General features: G+C 39.0%; 1 protein-coding gene across 3 annotated transcripts in view; it reads left to right on the forward strand.

The window, feature by feature from the left end:
• Positions 1 to 21693, forward strand: part of ZZEF1 (zinc finger ZZ-type and EF-hand domain containing 1) — a 59252-nt gene extending 37559 nt beyond the window's left edge. For all 3 annotated transcript variants that reach the window (XM_061470378.1, XM_061470379.1, XM_061470380.1), the window contains 18 exons: positions 294 to 441; positions 999 to 1135; positions 1556 to 1833; positions 2884 to 3058; positions 3598 to 3730; positions 5268 to 5464; positions 6023 to 6142; positions 7341 to 7529; positions 7880 to 7980; positions 8504 to 8639; positions 9586 to 9945; positions 11757 to 11900; positions 12794 to 12962; positions 14787 to 14885; positions 15721 to 15886; positions 17367 to 17517; positions 18052 to 18123; positions 18595 to 21693. In XM_061470378.1, the coding sequence (XP_061326362.1) occupies positions 294 to 441; positions 999 to 1135; positions 1556 to 1833; positions 2884 to 3058; positions 3598 to 3730; positions 5268 to 5464; positions 6023 to 6142; positions 7341 to 7529; positions 7880 to 7980; positions 8504 to 8639; positions 9586 to 9945; positions 11757 to 11900; positions 12794 to 12962; positions 14787 to 14885; positions 15721 to 15886; positions 17367 to 17517; positions 18052 to 18123; positions 18595 to 18669 (2850 nt within the window). In that variant the 3' untranslated portion in view covers positions 18670 to 21693. The remainder of the gene's footprint in view (positions 1 to 293; positions 442 to 998; positions 1136 to 1555; positions 1834 to 2883; positions 3059 to 3597; positions 3731 to 5267; positions 5465 to 6022; positions 6143 to 7340; positions 7530 to 7879; positions 7981 to 8503; positions 8640 to 9585; positions 9946 to 11756; positions 11901 to 12793; positions 12963 to 14786; positions 14886 to 15720; positions 15887 to 17366; positions 17518 to 18051; positions 18124 to 18594) is intronic.
• The last annotated feature ends 251 nt before the right edge of the window (positions 21694 to 21944 follow it).

Consider the following 21944-nt stretch of genomic DNA (forward strand, 5'->3'; position numbering starts at 1 on the left):
GTCGTTGTTTCCCCTTGTTAGCACTGTGTAAGTAGGAGATAGACTTTTCTACAGTTTTATACTAGGTATAAAACTATTTTATGCACAGAGATACAAGCAAAATACAGAAATGTATTTTTTACTGTATGCAATTTAAGACATGTATACATCAAGCAATTGTGAACCAATAAAAGGTTTTGATATTGGAGGAAAAACATTTGTCAAATGCAGATGTCTGGCAGCTTCTGTCCATGGTTGTTTCTGCACTTATTAAATTTTGTTTTAATCTTTCAGTGCCTTTGTTTTATTTTTAGGGGAAAGGAGGTACGTGTAATGAAATCCAGTCTCCTGCAGAAGATAAAGTAGGAAAACAAGGAAGTGAAAGCAAAGCTGTCTTTGCAAATAAAGCTGTTTTGAGACAAGAGTCAGGCTTTTCTGTGGAGGATAATGTTTCTCCAACAGGTAAGTGTTATTTCTCATTTTCCCCGTCACAGAAATATCCATTCATGTGCAAAGCAGACAGCTGTATTTTTATTCCTAACCTGTTTTTGTGTATTTGCAAATGTCTTTAATGCAAGAGAGCTGTCTGCTTTGTAAAACTTGCCAAGCACACTGCTTGGAACAGCCTTGTAGTGGGTTTAGAGGATTCTAGAAATCAGAGTGGAATTCCACTGATTCGTATTCACATACAGAGATAATAGTTTCTGTTGGTCAAACGCAATACTTGTGTATTCTTACTGAAACTGGAAATCAAGTATTTTGTTCCATTAAAGACTAGTATTGTAAGAGTAACGGTAGGTCCTTTTTAACTATCTGTAGTAATGTCCTTTATATGTTTTTAATAGATGGTGTAAATCTCTTTACCTATCTTTTACACACTTTTATGAAAGATTTGCTTTTCAAATTTTAATATTTTAAAGGGCTTTTTTTATAATCCTTAAACTGTTAAAATTAAGCTATCACTTTTTAAAAGTATTTTAATGTCATTTTGGATTCTTCTGTTTTAATCTAAAATGCAGATGAGAGCCTCATGGAGGATTCAGTCCAGAAGCAAGCAGAGAAGGTTTTAATACCTAGCCAGGAACAAGTTTTTGCTGAATGCTCTCAGAAGAGGATTCTAGGATTGCTGGCGGCTATGTTACCACCTTTCAAATCAGTTAGTTCTTTCTACATTCAGTCTGTGGCACAAATAACATGAATAAAATTCATAGCAAATTAAATGTAGGAGGTGGGCTCTTGTTTGCATGTTATAAAATGCAAATCAGAATGTCTTAGGATGCTTCACATTACTAAGGGGTGTAAGGGCTTGTTCCTGGGTGGAGGGAGGGGTAGGGAATTTTGACTGTAAAGCAGTCTATCTTAACTTGTTCAACACCAGCAAAGTTTAAATCATCAACTTAAGTTTACATGTCAGGTCGACTTCAGCAGGTCAACAACTGAAGTAGGAACCTAGTTTCTCATTTCCTTTTGTCCCATTTGAAAGAGCATTAGAACAGAAACGTTTGCATATGCTATGACTTTGACTAAAAACCGTGTTTTCTTTACCTGCCTTAATGATATTTTTCTTTTTCTGTAGGGCTCCACAATGTCTTTGATTAACCTGGAACAGATACTTCCACTGATGTTTCAGGTTGTAATCTCAAATGCTGGCCACCTAAATGAAACATATCATCTAACACTGGGACTTCTGGGCCAGTTAATCCTGAGACTTATGCCTGCAGAAGTGGATGCTGCAGTGGCTAAAGTCCTTTCAGCCAAACATAACTTGTTTGCTGCGGGAGATGGGGCTGCAGTACCAGAAGGCTGGAAGACAACTCATCTTCTGTTCAGTCTGGGAGCTGTGTGTTTAGACAGGTGCTTTTACTTTAAGCCTATTAGTTGCTCTCTCATGACTAATACCAATTTGCTTTCATGTGTGCCTCATGTATAGAAGCTTTTTAACGGAAAGCCAATTAAACCTGTACTCTGATTGTGGAAAGGGCTTAGCATCTGCAGGCCTTGGTGCAGTGGGACCCTATTAATTTACTTCCAAAAGAAGGAAATTTGTTGAATAGTAGCTTAATTTCCTGTGCTTGCCTATATAGCATGTTATGGTGGAAGAAGTAATGTTTGGAAACTTCCAAGGAAAACCAAAATTCAGTCTTATCTAATTGTTTAATGACATTCTTTCCCATTGAATACTTATTTCTTGCGTAACTTGGGGAAGGAGGAGAGTTGTGCCATGTGGTAACTATAACTGGTGGTGTGTTCAGGATCTGGCCCTTTTTATGTAAGTATTTTAGAGAGATTTTTGTATCCTAAACTTGCACTGGAAACAGCAAGGAGGGGCAGAGCAGATGTTCTATTCTGAAGGTCTTGAGAAAGCTCTGCATTCTAAGATTAATGTCATGTCTGTTAAAAATGACAGTGTTATTTTGCATTGTAGCTGTGTTTCACAGGGAAGGTTCATAAACAAGTACAAAGTGTATGAAATTCAAAGACAGAATATCCAAAGAATTAGCTGAGGGAAAGCATTTTTCTCGGGGTAAGGAGGCCATTATTTCTGTAGCCCACAGAGGGGAGAGCAGGTAGTCATGTACATAGGAAATAAACTACTTGCTGTTGTGCAATGAGAAACTTCTGAGCTCTAAACTAAAATTGGGAATTAAGGGTGACAGTGTTCAGGCACACCCTGATTTGGGGCTGTGAACCCTTTAAGAAAACAGAGTGCTATTTATGCTCTAGTGATGAGAATCAAAACAGAAGTCATGTCAGCTGACATGAAAGCTGCAGATGCTTGGAAAAACACATAATGGTATGAAAGCTACAGCTATGACATTAACAGTTCTATGGTGTCTTGAGGAAAAATAGTTTCAGGTAAGTCTGTAGTCTGCCCTCCTAATACAGACTGCTCTTGTTTTCCAGTCGTGTAGGTCTGGACTGGGCAAGCTCCATGGCAGATATTCTTCGATCTTTGAACTCTTCTGCTCAGTGGCATGATGTGATAGCTGCTTTCACTGACCATTGCATTAAGCAACTGCCCTTTCAGCTAAAGCACACCAATATCTTCACTTTACTGGTGCTGGTTGGGTTTCCTGAGGTAAGTAGCCTATTGATACTAGAGGAAACAAAATTGTTTAAAGCTTTTATTTCTAAGTACTGTGGATTTCATCAGCTGGGGACATCCATTATAAAGTGTCAAAACGTGGTGTATGTCAAGAGTTCCCATCTTCCCACTTGTGCACAATTCATGTTTATCTAATGAAGAATGATGTAACTGGTTTTGCCTTGCATTTCTTTGCTGATTAGAACTACCAGGAGAAAGCCAGCCTAGTGCATTTGAGTATCAAAAAAGGACTTTTTGTACAAGCAAACCAACCTGATCTCACTCTCGCTCATCATAACTCTGATATATTGCCTATGTAGTATTAAGCTGGTTGTTGTAGGCAGTTATTTCTTTTTTTTTTTATAGAAGTGAACTACCATTTTCTAAAGACCAGCAAATACCTGGCAATAAGCAGGTTGTTCAGCTAAAAAATACAATAGCAAGTATAAGCAATATGTAACCAATATAAAAGGTTGACTGTATTTACAAATAAGTAGTCCAAATTATAACTGAAACTTCTACTGCAATTTTAGGTGCTGTGTATGGGGACTCGTTCTGTGTACATGGATAATGCAAATGAGCCTCACAACGTGATCATTCTGAAGCATTTCACTGAGAAGAACAGAGCAGTTGTAGTAGACATCAGAACCCGAAAGAGGAAAACAGGTTCTGTGACATTTTTATTTTTATCAAAGAATCACAGAGTACTTCCTTGCAGTTTCTTATGGATACCCAAACACATATTTTAACTAGGCCACTTTGTGCAGGTCTGCAGAGTTTGAATTCCATTAGTAGTAAGTCACCTGGTTTTCTGCTTGTAGGTTCAACCAAATAGTGAAGCTTCTGCAGTAAAGATTACAGAGACTCCTTTTCTTTTTAAAACTCTGACATGTATTTTTATTCAGAAAGTATTTAGCACACTGCTGAGATCATTTTATTACTTGAGAAATCTCAGAAATAGGTTTTTACTAAGCAGTTGTTTCTGTTTTGAGGTGTGAGGTGTGTTTGCTGCTTGTGTCTTACCCCTTACAAACACATGCTTAATGTTTTAAAACGATTACAAATGTAGAAGACCTACATGCTGCTTCTTTGTAGTTGGGTGCTGCTATATAAAGGTACCCAGAGTGTGAATGTTTTGGGGATAGTCCATTTAGTTCTTCCAAAATTTCTCTGCATTTTTATGAAGTGCCTGTTTCCACTGTGAGCAAGATGTGCTGCAAACTAGCAAACGAAGAGTAAGACCAAACACAAACATACCCATGATCACTTGGTTGCTCCTGAAATTATGCTGTGTTGGCTGTCTTTCCCTGGCTTTGTAAAAAAGGACAGGTCAACTTCTTTACTCATGTGCTTTGTGGAATGTCAGGGATCTTTTCTGCTTTCCTCCTGTCTGGAAGAACTTTTCAAAACAATTTGGATACTTCTAAAATTTGAAACAAAAATGGAAGCTACATGGTGTGAAATAGCGTATACTCTAGGAAATGTGTCTGGGGAACTAACAATAATCCATTTTAGGGCACATCAGTGCATTGGCTAGAAAACACCAAAACCACGAAGCTAGATGCTGCTTCCCGAGTCTCTTTTGCTGTACCATGGAGAACTTTTCCTGTATTTCACATAAACATTTAACATATAACAAATCCGTTGGATTTCTAGGAGTGAGAGGTTGCAACTTTGGCATACATGACCTAATACTGTAAAAGTTAAAGCAAAGGTTGCCCTAAGATTTGGTTACTGAAGTTCTTCAAAAGGTACTTGGAAAAATCAAGAGACTAAACTGCTTCTTGATATTGAAGAAGTATTTGAATATAAAAGCCTTTTGGTTGGTTGGTTGGTTTGTTACTATTGGCATTCTAAAACAGTAAGATTAGTAAGATTAATTTCATCATTATCAATTGCAGGTCAGAATTTCCCCCATTTTAATTGTAAAATACAACCTGTGTTGCTTTGTATGCTGTGCTATGTATGTGCAAATATATGCAATCAGCGGTTGCAGAAGTTACCTAGGATTTTCTTTAAACTTGTACTGAAAAGTGGTTTTGTTACTGTTAGTGAATGTGGGATAATTTTAGTGCAAGACTATCATTAGAATGTACTTCATGTATGAATCATGTTCATGTCTTGGCCTACTCATATCCACTGGTAAGAGATGATTTCACGTTTTAAGATTAACCTAGTGACTTGTGTTTTCTCTCCCTTGCAGTGAAAGACTATCAGTTGATTCAGAAATGTGAACAAGAGGGCAGTGATTCCCAGACCCAGCTGAGACAGTACCTCCAGCACTTTGTTCTTATATCCACGCACCTTCTGCAAACCAGCATGGACAGTAGCTATGCTGAGGCAGTGGAAGCAACTTGGGTCTTGTCGCTTGCTCTAAAGGGGCTTTACAGAACACTTAAGGTATCTTTTGCCTGACACATAGAATATAATAGATAAAGTTTGTATTCTACCCCTGTGTACAGAAACTTGGGTATTGTCTAAGCAAGTTGGGGAACTAATGCAGGCTCATTGCTCTCTTAGCTGGCCCCTTTTATCCCTGTCTATAGGGGACTGAAAATGTTGCTAGGCTTTAAAGAACATTCATGAGTCTTGTTGAGAGTTGGATCACTTCCTCTGTGGGGGCTAACCACTGTGAAAGCTAAAGAAGAGATTTTATAGAGATAGATAACACTTTGTGGAGTGAAGCTGCTTCTTTTCTTACTCCTGAAGTATTTGAAGGGGCTCTCTGGTTTTTTGGACTGCCAAGGCTAAAACAGATATCCAGTAACTACTCTGTATGTGTCATAGATGATACTCTCAAGGTATTTGAAGTGGGAATTGTATTTTGGGGTTTCTTTTAGGGAAATAAAAGAGAATTTCCTAATGTAGTTCATCTGGGCAGGAAACTTACCTGAGGCTGTGCGATAAGGTATTGTGATGCACTGTTCCCTTTTTATTTGTGTGTGTCTGTATGTGTAGATTCATGGCTTTAAGGAGGTTCAAGCTGCCTTTCTTCAGTCTGGTTTACTCAAGCTTCTAGTGAAAAAATGTAGCAAAGGAACTGGCTTCAGTAAGACCTGGCTTCTCAGAGACTTGGAGGTAAGAAAAGTTAGGTTTGTAAAATGTCAGGCTTCACATGGTGGCATGAAAGGTGATACCCGTGCACTTCCCTTTTGTGAAGAGTCTTGAATATTTCTGGTTAGTCTTTAAAAAATGTTCACTGAACTGTATCACTGAATTTGCCTTCCTCTGTCCATCATAATTGTGTACATAATAGTCTGGCTTCATTAAAGCAGGAGTTGATTTAAGTTCATTTGATTGTATTTGAAAGAAATTTGCAAGATGAGGCATGAATCACTGGGGTTCTTCTGCATTTTATTTAGACTGTTCTTGAAAATTTCATTCTTCAATTTAAAAAATAGTAATTAATCTTGAAGAAAACCATCACTCACATTACTCACTGATGTGTACGAGGTATTACTGCAGTGCAGCGTGGGGAGATCGATATGCATGGAGGCATGTTCTTTCTGAATGCTTGTTCATTGCTGGGAGTGTGGTTCAACTGTTAGTGATGTTTTATCACAGGCAAGAGTTGTGTGAATTCATACTTGGGATGGTAACAATGAGAATGAGAGAGAGTAAAACCCTGGAAATACTCTGAAAAGTTGCTCCAAGGGGTTGGTTCTTCCTACCTTGTGACCTGGCCAAGAACCAACCAGCCCAGACTCAAAGGTGTCCCACCTTCGTCCCCTTTGGACAGCATTGTAGCAAGTGCCTGTTCTGCCCTAAGCACTAAAATGTCTTGCCATAGTTCTGCCCATGTTACTCCTTCTGTCTCAGATTGGAGGACCAAGGAAGTAACATGATTTTCTTCCTATTAGAAGTGCTAGTGCGTGGCTGTGCTGAAGGAGAAGAGTGAGTAGGGGCATTGGTGGCTTGTGTTTAGTCACTTCTACTCTGTACTTGTTTAAGAATCCTCAAGCCTTTGATGTACTGAAATGGTTAAATAATTATCTTCTCAATTTTTTCCACTTTTGGCTGGTCACTTAAATTGTCTTTGTAGCAGCCTGGAAGGTTCAACTCATTTGTAAAGAGGGAAATAGTGAGGGGTTTGGGGTTTGGGTTTGGTTGGTTGTTTTTTGGTGGCATGTTCTCTTTTTTTAGGTGCTGCTGCTCTTTAGAATAGCGTGTGCTAAGCATGGTCCAAGTCTTAAAATGCTCATATAAAATGCTGATTGCAGATACACTAATAATATCTACAGCTGTCACACCATATGCTGCCTTTTTTTCTATATAGATTTTGTCAATAATGCTGTATTCCTCAAAGAAAGAGATCAGTTCCCTGGCTGAACGTGAGGATACTGAACTGGAAGAAAGGGAACAAGATCAAGATGTGGAGCCACCCATTGTTGGTCCTGTAGATCTAGAGCAGAACAAACTTGATCCTCTGGAGGGTTTGGATGAAGCCACCAAAATATGCTTCTTGGTACTTAATTTTACCTCCTTTGACATTTCTTTGAATTTGCTGGTTGCATAAAATATTTGGTAGTCTATATGGCTGTTTCTCTTGTAAATTCACAGAATATGGGTCTGTGATTTCAGTGTACTGTTATCTAAAGGTAATAAATTATATCTGCGGTCACAAACACTACAAAATCATTTATAAAGTTTTTTGCCAAATTGTTTTTCACTTTTACTAATCAAGATACTAAGTTCATTAATTCTCTACCCATATGATAAATATATGGGAAAATAATATCTGGGTCATCCTTAAAGAAACTCATCTTTTTCTTCTGTAATGTCATCTTTTTTTTCCTTTTTTGTCCCCTTGCTCAGATGACGCATGATGCACTCAATGCACCTCTCCATATTCTTCGAGCCATGTATGAGTTGCAGATGAAAAGAACAGATTCTTTTTTCCTGGAAGTTCAAAAGAGGTATGTGCAAGAGTGGGTCCATCCAGCAGAAAAACAAAGTTATTAGATGTGGGTGGTAACCTAAAATCTAATGGGTGCCAAATAGAAATTGTTCCAAGGGTACAATTTGGTTTTCATGTATGAAAAAGAAAGGAAATAAACTCCTACTAAGTTGTATTTATAGAAACAAGTCATCAACCTCTGAAATATGTTGCACATTCTTTTCAGTATGGTAACTCCCATATGAAGATCTACTATGTCTTTAAATCCTCCTAATGGAGGAAGAATGGAGAGCTTATGTGTGGCTTGTAGTAATCAAAGCATGTCCTGGAGCCACCGTGTTCTCACAGGGATGAGCAATTTTATAACATTTAAAATCTCCAGGGAAGCCAGTTAATGTGATATGATAAAACAGGTAGAGTTTAATGACTCTTTCAAAAACAGAAGGTGGAAAGATTTAATTTCCATTTAATTGCACCAATTTAGTTTGTATTACTTTTGAAATACATTTGTGACTTTTGTTTCTTCTTTTGCCTCTTTTAAGGTTTGATGGAGATGTAATTACAACAGATGAGAGGATCCGAACACTGGCTCAGAAGTGGCAGCCCAGCAAGCGTTTGAGGCTGGAGGAACAGAGCTCAAAAGCAGTAGATACAGATATGATCATCTTACCCTGTTTGGTACGTGCATCTCTAAAAAGGAGCCGTTGTGAAATAATTTAGGCATTGAAGTAACTTCAGTCTTGTTTAGTAACTTCAAACCTGAGGTTTTCTTTTTTAATATCTGAAATAATCTGTTGTTAATGTTTTATGCCAAAAGAATAAGCACGTACAAGAAGCAAGTATTTCTTCCTTAAGGAAGTAAGAGAACTTGATTCTCAGGTTAGGAGAACAAATTGTGATTGCACGCTGTAATTTCCTCTCTTTATACATGAGAGATTGTATCTAATTACTGTAAGCTTATGCCGTGTTACTGTTTTAGCATATTGTTATCTTATAGTAATTTCAGCAGAACAAGGAAGCAATAAGTTAGTCTTGTGAAGCAGACACTACACTTGCCAGCTTTAGGTTTCCATTCGATAGCATAGTCCCACAGCTGCTTGCTTTGTTTTGGGTGCTTACTCCTTGCCATGTGGTATCACTTGTCTATCAGTTGCAGAACAAAGCTGTGAAGTATCCACCCCTGGAAATTCTCCAAACTTAACTGGACAAAGCCTTAATTCTGAAGTTGTCTTAGGTTTAAGTTGGATTTGATCTAAATGATCTCCAAAGCTTCCTGCCAGCTTGCCTCATTCTGTGTCAGAAATAGCATGACACTTGCTTTGCCTCTGTAGGTCAGCTTGAAATAACTCTTCTGATTAGAGTCTGAACTGCTCTTTCTGCTCGTGTACAGTCATGAATGCATCAGCATATAGTGAAGTCCGACGTAAACTGTCTTTTTGAGGAATCCTGTCCCTGTAGGCGTGTGTGAGATCACACTTTTCTCTTTGGTGCTGTGATTTTCAGTATGTAAAAGACAAATCCATTTGTGAATTCAGCTTGCAGTCTGATGGACTGGTCAGATATCCAGACATAAGGAATTAAATTGTTGGGAGCCTATTTTCAAACTTCCATTTCTTTTTTTCAGTCAAAACCTGCACTCTGTGATAAAGCAACAGAAGAAACCAATCCAGTTGCCCAGAAACTGATAACCAACACAGAGAGCGAGCTACAGCTTAGTTATGCCAAGCAACGTCGCACTAAGAGTTCAATACTCCTGCACAAGGAGCTGGACTCCAGGAGTAAAAAGGCTGTGAGGGACTACCTGTATCGTGTAAATGAGGCAACTGCTGTTCTTTATGCCAGGCATGTTCTGGTATCGTTGCTAGCTGACTGGCCAGATGATGTGGCAATAAATGAGGAAATCCTAGATCTTAGTGGTCCAGCCCATATGACGTACATACTGGACATGCTTATGCAGCTAGAGGAAAAGCAATTATGGGAAAAGGTAAGTGGATTTTGCTTGTGCATGTGATCAAGCACTGTGCCTACATGCCATGAGGCTGACTAACAGAAATACTTGCAATTCCTTTTTTAAACTAAATTGAAACACCAAAAATCTAAATTAGTTTTGAAAAAGCAATTGGAATCTGTCAGTGTCTTAATGTACTGATTTTGTTAACAGAAAATGGAAAAACTAGCTCCATGGAGACAGCTCAGTTGTGAAAGAACTATATGGGAAAATAAATCTTGCAGAGAAATAAATAGGCAGTCCATTTTGAAAGCTGCAGATCTCAATGTGTATATTGTAATACCTGCTACTCCACTGATGTGCTGACTCTTACCGTGGTGGAAATGATCTTGTAATTATAATAGAATGTTGTAATGCAAATGTTAGCTCAATGCTTCAACAGCAGTTGAAGCAAATGAAGTGCTGGCAATCTTCAAAGCAGGAGTTAAAGATAAAACAGAAGGCACTGGTATGCCACAAAACCAATAGTATGCTCTCATCTAGAGTACAGCATGTGACCTGACTCCCTCATCTCGCTTAAAGTAAAATGGTAACCCAGTACAACTGGAAGAAGCCTGGAAAAGAGTGGCAGGGATTATTTTAGCCATGGAATAACTTCAGTAGGAGGAGCCAACTTGTTTTCTTCATCCTGGATCTTTGCCCCATTTGGCATTGAGGGAGAAGGAGGAATGAAAATGTCTGTTCCTCTTTCTCTGTAGCTTTTAAAGAGTAAGCAGCATACAAAAGTTAACAGCAACTATTATTCACTGGTCCTCCCAGTAAGAAAACAAAGGAGTGTCGGATGAAGGTAATAAGTGGCAGGTCCAAAACAAACCAAAAGAACTGGTTCTTGACAGGTTATGTCACTGAAATTGTTGCCACGGGGTGTTTATGTAGGTTCAGAAAATATCAGGATGAACTGATAGCATAACAATATGTTGAGGTGTATTAAATACAGAAGCCTTTGTGTTAGGCTATTCGGCAAGTGCATGGAGGCAAAGAAGACATTCAGGGAACTGTGCTACATATTGCCTTTGCTTTTTAAACTCCTTTTTCCCAAGAAATCTTTTTTTTTTTTTTTGGCTGATGTGGAGGTGAACCTTTGGTCTGAGCTCGTATCACATTTTATAGGAGGAACTAGAAAACTGCAAGTGAAGAGATGTCATAGGTTACGATAATAAAGGGCCTTGAGCAGCAGGAATCCTAATTCAAAAGCACACAAAAGCTCTGAGAAATAAGAGAAAGTGGAGATTTGGGTTGTTCTTAGTTATCATTTAGTGTGTCCTGATAGACTAAATGGCATCTATTTGTATTTTTAAAGACACAGCTCTTGCATCTAGTGCTTTCAAACACTGCAGCCACTAACTGATACTTAATCATTCGTTCTTGTATGTGAAGTTGCACATTTTGAAAGCTAAACCAGAAGATATTCTATTCAAATCAAAACCTGTGCGTAATAGAAGGTAAAGGTGTCTTTAGTATTTAGTTGTTTATCTTCTTTGTTTACAGCTCTAGTTTACTGTTAACTACTTTATGGATAATCCTTGTTCCTAGCATTTGTGGAAAGAGATGGAGCTAATAGCTGTCACGTTTTCATTAGATAAGAACTGAAAGATCTGGAACAGAGGGCAGAGTAAAATCTTCTGTACTTATGGAAATAACACTTGCAGACGTCATTTGTGATGTCTTGTTTCTTGCTCTTCCAAAATGTTGTGTGGCTAGAAATGACTCCTGTCAGTCACCAGTATGTAAGTCTGTAATAGTTTTGATAGCAGATTGTATTTAGATGATGTATTGCTTCTTCCCAGATTTTACAGAAGGTACTGCATGGGTGCAGTGAGAGCATGCTAGGGACAATGGCACTGACAGCTTGCCAGTTCATGGAAGAACCAGGAATGGCAGTGCAGATGCGTGAATCTAAACATCCTTATAACAACAATACCAATTTTGAGGTAAGTTAAGACTTGTAGTGTAGTACAGTGCATTTGCATGGCTTGAAGAGTTCTGAAACATCAAGGTGTTTGGAGCAGAAATGTCAGTGGTCCATGTGTTTACCTGTGAGACTTTTTGCTTGAAGTACCTGCGAAATATCTGTTCAGTCTTGCTTTTGGAAGGGCTGCTGCTGGATGAGTGAGGCCTTGCCCTGTAAAGAAATATGTTCAGTAAGGCACGTTTATGTAATCTAATTCAATCATGTGAAAAGTGCGTAACTTCAATGGTTTTGCTATGCACGTGTTTGAAGCAGATCATATTCTTAAATGGTGTCAGGGCCTTAATGAACAAATATTTCTACCCTTTCATCCAAAGGTTCATTTCCGTTTGCCTGTTACTTTCTTGTGCTGTTAGATGAAAGCTGGGAGTGGAGTCTCGTTTTTCTTGTATTTCTCATTTTAGATTATCTTATCCTGACACAAACAATTCTTATTTTCTTCTCTTGATACTATTTGAAAGCCTTTTTCTAGTAAAGTTTAGTAAGTAATTGTTGCCTCTGGGCAGTCTTGGGGTTTTTAATTTATCTGCAGCTCTAACTCTTCTGATTTTTATTGTTTAAAATGCATAGAAACCTTTAGGTTGTGGCAGTGGAGATCAGTATCAGCAACAATTACCACTTCTAATAAAACCCTAGCAATTAATTTTACATGTTTAACAACTAACAGACAATAGGCCACGCTTTACATTTGTTAAATTAGCTCTGGATAAGAATATTAAAGAGGGTTGGGGTTTTTTTGTTGTTTTTTTTTTTCCCCTATGGATATGCTGTAGTATTTGTTTGTATGGTGAAAGTGAAGTAGCTCTTTGGTGATATAGTATTGCAGGATGCAAAGATCATGTGTTTATTTCTCAGGATAAAGTTCACATTCCTGGTGCTATCTACCTCTCAATCAAATTTGACTCTCAGTGTAATACAGAAGAGGGCTGTGATGAGTTGCTCATGTCCAGCAGCAGTGATTTCCAGCAGGATCGACACAGCTTCAGTGGGTCTCCACAGAAGTGGAACGATTTTGAGCTTCCAGGTGAATATGCTGTGTTTCGAAGTGCAGATGTGTAGGATATTGATGGTGTTTTGGACTCTCAGGAGAAACTAATGACACTTATATGTGGATGTTCCTGAGACAATCCTTTTCTTGTCCCAGCCTGTTTGCTCTGACGTGTTACTCTTGCATTTGTTTCTTGAAAGTAGGCTTATCTGCTGTTCTGCTGCTTGACCTTTTTTTTTTCCACCCTTGGGTCAAAGCATGCACTCCGTGACTGGAAACAAATTTTGATCTTGATTCTGTTCCAACACAGTCCTTGTTCTGTACAACATTCACTTACATTGTTTCTGCCTTGTCTTACTTTCCACAGGAAGCACATTAAAAAAAACCCAAAAGACAGGCTTATCTCTTCACTCTGCTACACAAGTGCTCAGATAAGGAGTGTGTGCCCGTGCCTTGTCTCCAGTTGTTGCCACAGAGTACAGCTGAAAAAAAATCAGTGGACTGGCAGCTTCAGTCTCTGTTCTCTCCCAAGCATGTTTTTGATAACACAGTAGCAAATGCTGGTGAGCTGAAGGATAACGTCTTTAAGCTGTTTTAACCCACTGAGCGCCATGACATTGCAGGAAGCTTTTGACTTTGAGTGTTGTCAGTAGCTGGAAATAGATGTAGGAACTCTCTTAGCAAAGCAGTTTGGGTGACAACGTGCTAGTTAGAAACAAACGTACACTGTAGAAATACTTTGGATTTTTATGACCTTCTTTCTGTCCTTTTCCTTCCAAATAGTTGCAGAGGTTTTGCCAAGAAACTGAACTTGGAGGCCCATTGTTTTGGAGCAGCCTTGGCTGTGAAACTTGAGTTTCACCTTGTGAAACTTCATTTCTGGACAAGGCTGTCTGGATTAAGGCTCTTGATTCCACTCAGCAGGCTTAACTGAAACCAGGCATTTGAAGGCTTCTGGGCTTTTCATTTGATGGCAGGGCTTTCTCAAGATTCCTTGGAATAGCAGAGATCAATGACTCCATTTTGTGATGAAAAGGGGAAGAAGCTTTTAGATTTTTAGGGTTTTTTTTAATTGTAAAAATGTTTTCAAAATGTTTCTTCGTGAAACTGCAAATTCTGCTTCTCAGTGAAAACTAGCATGCTTGTCCCAGGGTGACAGGATTTTCCATGGAACAGAAGGAAATTCTCAGTTGTAATCAGATCTAGTATTGCAGAGCACGACAGGTAAGGACCTGTTTTGTTTAGCATTACAGCTAACCACCAGTGTTTCCCTCTGAGGAGCTGGAGATGCTACAATGACAAGAACTTCTTGAATGTTCCAGATCCTACTGCAAAATGGTCAAGCATTGTGATAGCTCTTCCGCTTTTAACCATAACCACTTAAGGGTTTTGTTCCCTAGAGTGAAAATGTGCCATTTAATTCTCTGACATGTAAAAGCAGTGCAGCTTTGCTTTCTCTGTTTTTTAACCTTTTGTTTAATGGGCTGTGAATTTGGCTGCTTTTGTAGAGGTTCTTTTTTCATAAATCATAACTGATCCATAACACAATTGGAAAAGGGAAGTTTAATTGTGTTCAGTATAGAGGTTCTTTAACTCCTCCTTCCATCCAGCTGACAAGCATGTAAGAGACATTATCCTTGTATCTTTACACAGTGAAAACCATTCTGTGTTTTGCTTTAGCCTCCTGCTTATAATACTGTTCTGTGCATTTCAGAATTACCAAAAAGCAAAAGATCCCATCTCTTGAATGATGATTTCTAGGATTAATCTATGACAGACTTTTCATTTGAATTGTATTTGTGGTAGCAAAGCTGACTGAGAAGGTAGTAATGTGGATATTATTCCTCCCCTTGTACACAGGTGACACGCTGTATTACAGATTTACTTCTGACATGAGTAACACTGAGTGGGGTTATAAGTTTACAGTGACAGCAGGTCATCTTGGAAGGTTTCAGACAGGTAAGCACTGCTCAGAATGTGTTGGAAAGGGCTTTCTGGAGTTATTTTGACAAGCTTTGAGAGACTTGTGGTTATCCCCTTTCTTGACTTAGAATTTGCTTTCTCCAGTGTTTGGGAAATAATGTGTTTAGTTTTGTTCAGGTTGATTCTTGACTAATGTCTCTTACTTGCTGTGACTTTGTTAGAAATACCAGATCTTCAGAGGTGTGGAGACAATTACAGTAATGTTACTTGCATTCAAAGTTTCATTATGTCAGTAATTACACACCTAAGTAACCACTCTAAGGTGCCATAATCAGAAACACAAATAATTGTAATTGTATCTTTAAAAATCGTTATCCTTGGTTCTGGATCTAATTTCTAGCTATAGCATGAAAGGGTTTGTTAGTTTATATTAGAGTTTAAATATTTGTAATGAGGTTGAGGCTGGTGGATGACTGCATCATCAGAAGTCAACTGCATAGTGAGGACCTATAGAATCATAGAATAGTTAGGGTTGGAAAGGACCTTAAGGATCATCTACTTCCAACCCCCCTGCCATGGGCAGGGACACCTCACACTAAAACACCTATGCTTAATTTGCCTTACTTGGGCAAACTTTAATTTCAGATAAGCTTCTTTCTCGTTTTGATCTATATTTTGCCCAAGAAAAGACTTGTGATCTTGAGATGTAATCCAGACTTATCTCAGGTTTTTGTTTGGTGTTACAGTTTGGTATTTCTTGCTTGCCAGATCAGTATTTATTATATGGAGAAGAGAGAACTGACTATATGAACAGAATGGGTCCCTACAAAAGTAACAGCTGTTTGAATTTTACTTGATTTTCTTTCTCCAGGGTTTGAAATTCTAAAGCAGATGCTGTCTGAGGAAAGGGTAGTTCCTCACCTCCCACTGGCCAAAATCTGGGAATGGCAGGTTGGGGTAGCGTGCCGTCAGACCGGCCACCAGCGTTTGAAGGCTATCCACTTGCTCTTGAAGATAGTGCAGTGCAGTGCCCAGAGGTGAGTGGACTGTTCCGTGATGTGCACTAAAAGGAAAACAGCATGAGAAGAAAAAGTGACTAAGCTGATATGATTTGAAGTAGATAATTTGCCTTTCGGATACAATTCACAGTGCCTGATAGATATTTATTATAAAGGGTTATTTTGAAACCATTCTTTTATTTATTTTTTGGGGGGGCTTTCTGCAAAGGTCCAATGAACTCAAATGTTGTTTTAAAGGAAACCAAGTCACCCCAAAACAGGACAAAGAAGAGATTTCAGTTAATTTTCTAGAAATTTACTTTATTAGTAGTACTTCAGGATTAAGGTGAAGATGGAATAAACAACTGGTGAAATGATGATCTGCTTCTCTAGAAAGTAAATAACTTTAAAATTACTGTTTTCAGTTGTACCACTAAGCTTGCAATTGAGTTTTAGAAGAGATAGGTATACTAATGCTTATGTATGTATGGCATGGGTATTCCTCATGAAAATACACATTCAAAACAGTGTTGAGCTCTTAGTGTTTTGCAGATGTTCCCAGTCACATTAACTCAATAGAAATACTGGAAACAGAAAAGAATGCTGGAACACTGACACTTACCTGGTTATACCTTTTCAGTTCAGAATAAGCAAAACCATTAAAAGAACAGCATCCTACTAGCTCGCTTTGATAAAGGGAAGTCAAAAAGTATATTTACATGCTGTGATAAGAATGCACAATTACATAAAACCATTCGGTTCCCTGCAGACTTTAGATACACTGATCTGCCTCCAAGTCTGAAAACCTGGCTTTGAGATTTTAATCATGGATTTATTTTTTCAAGTTCCCTTAGGTATTTTCATCAGCAAATGTCATCTTTGTCATGTGGACAACAAATTTAATTGCTGAAAGGCCAAGTCTCTATTGTGCTTGTATTATTTAATATTTTTCTTGTGTTAATCTGATGATAAATTCTGAAATTGAGTTTCCCCTTTTCTCTCCTTCCCCCCCCCCAATATTTGTCATCCTATCCATGTAGTAAGTACCATTTGGGTTAGTTGGCTTTAACTCAAGAGTAGGAAGGAGGCAGGGTTGGAATCGTTTTTAAAGCTATAGGTCAGTTTTTGTCTGCACTATACAAGGGCATCACCTGCTTAGTGCTGTAGTGCAGTATTGGATAACCTCAGTGGAGCTACAGCATTTTGCGAAGTGATGGATATAGTTATTTTAAAGTCCTCATTTCAGGCGGCCACTTAAGTTTTACGGAAGTCATTTGGACATTCACAGATGTGAGGTTTTCTCCACTGATTCAGAATGAAATTAATTGTGCTGAAACACTTGACTGAATTTAAATTTTAGGATAATTCTTGTGCTTCTTCCTTCATTTATGCATCTGTTAAAACTGTATGGTTTTGTTCTCTTGAATTTGTTTGGGGTTCTGTGTTGGGTTTTTTTCCTTCCCAGAAGCAGGCATAAGGTCATGGTTACTCACTACTTCATTTGAATTCCTTTTTTCAGGGACTGTGACCTTACCTTGCTGAAGCCACTTTGGCAGCTTTTTACCCATATGGAAAACAACTTGTGTCATGACATGGCCAAGCCTGGGATTCTTCTTCCTCTTCATCGCGCACTTGCAGAACTCTTCTTTGTTACAGAAAACAGAGTTACTGTAAGCAGTTCCTGTACTTGCATCCCTCCTCTCCCCAGTGCCCAGAATGATACATAGTTCAGTGTTAAATTACAGGTAGTTTTCCTGTATCTTGGCAAAGTTCATCAGAGCTTTAGAACCATTAAATGCTTCAGACACATTAAAAACTTTCTCTTGTGGAGTCTGGTAGCAAATTCTAATAGAGGGGCATACTGTTGCCATATCCATTGTGGGGCCTTATGTAATAGTCATGACTCCTTCTTATGCACTTAAGGCAGCCCTAAAGCCACTCTTTCTTCTGAGAGGAATGCTGATTTAATAATTAAAGGTATTTAAATGTGCTTTTCCTTGAGTTGGTTTTGCACATTACATAGAAATGGTCTTTAATGGACTGATCTGTGGTCACAAACTGTGTTCTGGTCAGGGAGAGTCTTATGTGTAGTTTCAGATATCTTTGGTTCATGGGGACTACTGTAATGATCAGCATTTTAATGTTAATTAGTAGGATGATATCTTTAGTAGAAGTGTTGGTGTTCATTGAATGCTTTCTTGCAGGAGCTTGGATCTATACAGGAGTATCTGCTTGCCTTAAATACTGAAGATCATCTTCATCGCTGCACAGCACAGGTAATAAGCTTGCACAACCTCAGTGCTGTGTGGTTTTGCCATATCTTTCTGGAAGGCAGAAATAATGAATGGTTTCTGACTGCCCAGTGGAGTTGTATAAAGTAGAGATAAATGTACTTTGACTTTACAGTACCATGAAAGGCCTCTGAAATACGTGAATGAACTACGCACAAATGTTCTCCTTTAATAGTCAGCTGATGTGCCACAAAGAGGCTGTTGGGTGTCATCAGGTATATATACCTGGTTTACCAAACTGCCAAAACGTGGGAATGGGCATGGGGGCTGGTCTTTCAGTAGCTGGAAATGCAGTTGCCTTGCTGGAACTGCCTGGGTACATGACAATTGTTGCACTGCCATGAGAGGACCAGCTAGAAACAGGGTGGTTATTTATTTCTGTTTAATTTCATACAAGGTTTTCTTTCATTTTGGATTAGCAGAATCACGACTTTGTTTTTTCCTTCTCTCTTTTAGGCCCTGAAAAACATTGCTGCTATCAGCCTTGCCATTAACTATCCAAACAAATCAACAAGTTTCTGGAATGTTTAATACTGGCTCAGGCCGGAGTGCATGGGATAGAGTAGTTTGTCCATAGGACATTGGAACGAACATCTTAACTCCGTTCAGGAAAAGTTCCTTCAGCTTCAGTGTATGAGCACTCTGCAGCCTGCCTTCCTTCCTTCCTTCCTTCCACCTTGATGTAGAATTTGTAAAAGTAAAAGCGCACTTCAATGAAAAAGCACATCTTGAAGTAACTCACGCGTCGCCTACAGTTATGTATGCACATATTGTAGCATGTTAGAGTAAACCGAACAATACTTTTTTTTTACCCAGAGGAAGTAAATGGAAGAAGGTAGCTGAGAATGGAAGGCCCCTGCATTGGTATCATCTGCTCCCAGGGAAACTTGATTGATGGAACCTGACATGGAAATGACTCGGAGTGATGGCATCGACAGTGTCTGTTGTATGTAGTTGAAGTGAGACAGGCAAACCATAATCTGGTGGGCTGATGCAGAAATGGTCCACACTTGAATCCTGTCATGTTTTGCTTTTGCTTTGAAGGCTACTACCCAAGAAAAAAGATTTTAATTCTTGCTAAACTACAGGTTGTAAAACAAATTCTGGTGATTCACATAGCAAAGGATTCCAGTTTCACAGCATCCTTGTGCAAGAAGTTTGTTTCTCATGTTCTTTGATTTGATCAGCTGGATCATCTATTCTTACCTTATCTCCAGCGTGGTGTTCTAAGCAGTATATCATTCTAGTGTGGAGAGCAAAGGCTAGCCTCCATTCACAGAGCAGTGATAATAGGAAGAACTGAGGAACTTACATGTTTCTCAAAGATCACAACTTTACAAGAAATTGTTAATGAAGCTTTTTTTCTTCCAATTATTTCAATACTAGTGGCCTGGGAGGTCCTTCTTGGCAATGCTGGGAACCCAGACTCCCAGCACTCAGGGTGGGGGTTAATGATCAATCAAGTCTTACCATACAGAGCAATAACTGCATTACTCCTAGTGAACATGGAATCAATTGCAGACCTTCTGTGCTGAAATAAATTGGCTTTCTTCCTGCTCAACTATGCTGGTTATTCCCTTTCCAAAGAATTATAAAGAACAAAAAAGCATTTTGGGGTGCATTTTATATACCATTAGACAGTATGGTCTTGTCAGGTATGAATGCAGAGAAATTTATGCTAAATTTTTTCTTCTTCCCTTCATCAACATCAGGATATGGAAGAAAGGGACCCAAAAGCTTCAGTAATAACTGAATACAGGTTGTATAAAGGCAGTGGCTCTCTTAGAAAGGAGTATGCTTGCCCAAGGACCTCGCTTGTCCAAAAGGGGAGGGGTGCCTAGATGTCAATGTGCAATGTGTACAGGAGCACTGCATTGGGGGATGACCTCTGAATTGATGGTCTTACTTGCTGGGGCTGGAATTTTAAGGGTGGTCCAACCTTCCCCTGAGAGGGAAATGTACAGTAATATATCCCCTTTTCTTGGATGGCACCTAGTGCTGTAGTTAGAGATGATTTGAATTCTGTTCAGGCAGGTGAGTGCAAAGTGAACATTGCTTCAGATCAGCTTGAATCAGAATGTTATTATTCTGCCTGAAAGACTTAAAACTGACAACCAAGCAGCACTATGCTGAAGCCATTGCCTTCAGGAGCGGAGTGGCCCTCTTGGCAAATGAGAATGCCAGAATTCAGGGAAAACGTACCATTTATCAAAGTCTGAAAGGAGGCAGAGAGATACTGCTCTGAACCCCCTCCTTGAGTATAATTGAAGGTTAAAGCCCTCCTTCCTTCCTGAATGAGATCGTGATGGGAAGGGACTTAATCAGAGTTGGGGCACACCTTTAACACGTGGTTCATTTTGCTCCCACATCTGAGTAACGTATTGGAGTTTGCAATCTCACTGCAGGGCTGTCTGAGAGATCTCTGAGGAGCAACTGTTCCCACAGTTCCTAACAGCGTGAGCAGATTCTGGGATCAGGGAGTTGCTCCACCAAAATGAGACGCTCTTTAGTCTCCTTCAGGGAGTCAAACTGATGGGCAGGTGAGCATTTTGAAATTGCTCTTCTGGAGCAATAGGACTTCTGTTCACTGCCTCAGTGTGAATCCATGGCTACGTGGTCAGGGATATGCAATGGGCTGATTTGCTAAGGCATGTAGCATGCTGCTGAGATCTGCCTGTGTTAGTCAGAGAAGGCTTTTTTGTTTTTTCACATCAGGGATGAAGACTGTAAATAAACCCTTCCCAGAACCTCTCATGGCTCTAGCATAGTCACTTTCTTTTCCCCAGTAGACTGTCTTTTTGCTCTCTGTTTAAAGACATGAGGCTGCGAGGATGACACAGGAATGGCCAGTGTTCCCTACTTAGGTGTACCACTGTAACTTACTCTACCAGCAGTAACTGGCCCCATGAGTCAGTCGCCTTGCCCTAAAGGGACTGTCTAGGAGCAGTGTCCACTACCTATAATCTCTACCCACTAGATGGAACTGAAGGACTGCGACCTGAGTTGACACTGAATCTGTTGCTGCCTTACAACTCATTCATTATGGATTTTTTAAGAGTCAGGAAACACTGATTATTAATATTTTTTTTTCCTTCTGATAGTTATAAAGAAAGGAAGCAAATACCAATAATGAATATTCATGGTCAATCATATTTTGAGAATCCTGCAGCGGTTCTAGTGGATGTGGATGATACTATTGAGTAGTATAAAACTGTCTGGGAAAAACAGGTATGCAGAAAAAATGTGCCTAATATAACAAAAACAGAAGTTGTCCTGCCTGAATCACCTGATGATGTGTTTAAGTCAAACCATATTGTTCCTAATAATACATTTGACTTGCTTTCATTAAACACTTAACAAAGAGAATTTTATAATTTCTTTTCTTACGGGTTTAATACTTTGCAATTTTTATCAGTTGTTTAAAATATATCAGGCCTTTAGATTTCTTCCAGTTCAGTTCAACATGTAAAAAGAAAGCTACAGATGTGGGTAAAATATGCAAATGAAGAGAAATATATTGTAAAAATTCTATAAAAACAAAAACGTACAACACAATGTCTGGTTTTTTGCTTTTTTTTCCTCTCCTCACTGAGTGGTGAATGCTTGGAGTTGCAGGGAGAGCCAGAGGCTTTCTTGGGTGTCTTCAGTTGCTGCGCCTGTAAGCAAAACTTTCTTCATGCGGTCAGTATATATCTGATACTGTATTGAACTACATATGATACGTACTTCTGGAGTCATCGCTTAAATTCAAGCCCTGCTGCATACACTCCAGTGGCCTTATCCTAAAAATGAAGGTTTCCCATGGA

This window comes from Pezoporus flaviventris, unplaced genomic scaffold (assembly GCF_033815535.1).
Source record: "Pezoporus flaviventris isolate CSIRO_AGI_PZ_B2104156 unplaced genomic scaffold, CSIRO_AGI_Pfla_v1 ptg000063l, whole genome shotgun sequence".
Lineage (NCBI taxonomy): Eukaryota > Metazoa > Chordata > Aves > Psittaciformes > Psittacidae > Pezoporus > Pezoporus flaviventris.